The sequence below is a fragment of the Vollenhovia emeryi genome, unplaced genomic scaffold (assembly GCF_000949405.1).
Source record: "Vollenhovia emeryi isolate VEMERY1.0 unplaced genomic scaffold, V.emery_V1.0 DF943749.1, whole genome shotgun sequence".
Classification (NCBI taxonomy): Eukaryota; Metazoa; Arthropoda; class Insecta; order Hymenoptera; family Formicidae; genus Vollenhovia; species Vollenhovia emeryi.
In genome coordinates this window covers 1-2,869 of record NW_011962617.1, presented here as the reverse complement: position 1 = coordinate 2,869, position 2,869 = coordinate 1, and the positions used below count along the sequence as shown (strand labels likewise).

The window sequence follows — 2,869 nt, the reverse complement described above, 5'->3', positions numbered from 1 at the left end:
GGAGTCCCCCTCCCCCACAACAACGGGGGAGGGAGCGTGAGGCCCGCCTGTTAAACGGCGGGCCGGTGCGGGGGGCGCCCAGAAGTTATAGCTCTGCTACATCCTGGGCGTTCCCCAAGTAAAGCACCGCGCAGGTCACCGTGTGGTTTTAGTGCGGTAAGCCCAGCCGCCGCAACGTCTAGCGGCGGCACCCCGATCGTCATTAGGGGGGCAGTCCCACATAACCCGGGCCATTTGTAAACTCCCTTCCCAGAGGGGGGCCCGGGTATCCATAAAGGATTTCCACACGTAAAAAAAAAAAGATGCAGGCCTCCTCCCCCCCGCTCGCACATTCACGCGAAAGAGATCGGGGACCCCCAGCTGAGCCCTCAACCCCCTTCTCGCGTGAAACGTATCGGACACTTGGCGCGATCTGTCTCTAGATCGCGGTGCCCTTTATAACCTTTCCGGGTTAACGGACGTTGCATCGAGGTCATTTATAGTTTCACGCGACGAAACGCAATCTCGGTGCACCGACAAGCGCGGTATATAACGATCCGCGGCCGCTTCCGCTCGCGCGCGCTCCACTTTGACTCGCTTTTTTATTTACCTTCGTTTTATTTTTTTACAGGGATTTAATATTTCAAGTATGTGTCTAATACATAAGTTGTGAATAATGCTTCGTTAACGGTGTGAATGAATAAAATAATAATAAAATAATACAGTGATAATACAGTATAACAATAAATACATTAATAAAATAATAAATTGGGCACAGCAGCAATATATCTTTCGTTTCTTACATTCATGTGAACACAAATTTTATCAATATTTGTCGTTGCGACTGTGCATAAGTCTGTGTCAATATCTATAATCTTACATAAATAGTTACTTTCATAACATGATATCACATTTATGGTATTATATATTGTAAGCGCAATGTTGGATTCGATATCAAGAATAAACGAATGAATTTTTATATACTTTCCATCGACTAACTGAGCATAAGAGTTATTTGAGCGATTATTCTGTAATAAGCTTGATGTATAGAGACAACCACATTTCACCATTCGATTATAACTTTTAGAATATACTGAAACATTAAATTTCACTGCTATATCATATTCTATAGCATTGCCTGAGCCAAAATACGTAATGTTTTCACTCTTAATACATTGTTTCACTCGCGTAGTGATAAGATCTTCACAAAAGCTTTTTGTTGCTTCGGAAATGCTGTACTGAATTCTACGTTCTACAATTGATATGCTACATTGAAGATTAGCATATCTGATAATTTGTTGATTAACTCCTTTGGCACTATGTATAGCATTTAATAATTTGTTATTTTTCGATTCAAATGGGAAAGTGGAATGAGCCCATAATGGACCCCAATTATACACACTTTTACTTATGTGTAATAATTGGTGCACATTATATGTCATTGCACGTTTTGTGTACAGTGTTTCTACACCTAGTACAAACTTATTTAACGACTCATCAATCTTGTCTAATTCTTGTATTGATAGCGAAACTTTTAACAGGCCATATAAACTTTCTGCTAATAACAACCAATGCTGCAGAATGTCATTATTTATTACAGTTCCAAGTACAGGTACACTGTAATATAATAACCAATTCTCCCATTCTCTTGCCTTCCACTGAGTCGCTCTTTCAATGATCGTGTTAATCGACATAACTGATTTGGAACTTTCATTGCAAGCAAGAGAGAATTGAGTTGCTCAATGTCATATTTGTTGACTAATTTTAAAATGCACTCATTGTCAGTAATTTGTTTCGCGACTCCGGCTAAATAACAGTGCAAGTAATCTGGTACAAAACCGTCCATTATATCAAAATGTGGTATATTAATTAGAGGCGTAACAGTTTTAACACCTATGATAACAGTTCCGGATGTAACAGCCTGCTGTCCGTTTTGTATCGTACATACATCTCTGTGTATTGGACGATAATGAAGAATTGGAAATCTGACGGCTCCATCGTGCCATTTTCCAGGATGTAAACACCAACTACACGAGTTATAAGCATTGAATTGTACTAAACCTTGCATTGGAGCACGAGCTACTGCATCGACACAAGATATGAGCATGTATAATTTAAGCATTCGTTTCTCTCCATGGATTGTACATTCTATTCCCATTTCGTTCATTATATTCATTTCTGTAACGAAAATATGTAAAAAAGTACTCATATCTGGTTTACTCTTACCAAACCACATTGCACATGTTATAATATTTTTCAACCGAAATTGAGATGGTAATTCATTAATTTGGATTAGTATCGGCCATATAGAATCCTGCGAACTTTCAAATCTTTGTGCACCGTCCGTATTGAATACAGCAGTGACATATCGATTTCTTTCATCCGCAGGTAAGCAGTTTACAAACTTTTTATAATACTGTCCATCATAAACATCTTTAATATCTCCAGTTTCATTCAATCTCTCGCATACGATATAATTATAATAATCTTCATGACTCTGTATAAGATTTGAAATTTCTTTTGCAGGATTAAGAATTACAAACGAGTTAGAAGAAGATAAAGTTGAGACATTAATTGATGAGGAGCACATATTACAATTAATCTCATTACCAATTTCCGTTTTTTTCCCCAAATAATTTGAACAATGTGGACACACTACGTGGAACTGTGCCTTATTTTCATAGTTGAACATTGTATCGATGAGATAACGCGATTCCGGCAATATAGGACTTTCAAATACATTGTTGATCAAACTCATTAAATTACTAATAGCAGTTAAGGGTAGCTTATAAGTATTACTAAATTTTAATACCATTAACATAAGTTCACTACGACTTGCTTTAACCGGAGTTGTAATTTTGTTCAAATTATCTGCGATTGAAATAAAGTC

General features: G+C 37.8%; 1 protein-coding gene across 1 annotated transcript; it reads right to left on the bottom strand.

The window, feature by feature from the left end:
• Nucleotides 1-280: 280 nt before the first annotated feature.
• Nucleotides 281-2,863, bottom strand: LOC105564968. The gene has a single exon (XM_012017770.1). It carries the CDS (start codon nt 2,798-2,800, stop codon nt 1,574-1,576), a length of 1,227 nt encoding a protein of 408 aa, XP_011873160.1. The 5' UTR covers nt 2,801-2,863; the 3' UTR covers nt 281-1,573.
• Between the last annotated feature and the right edge of the window lie 6 nt (nt 2,864-2,869).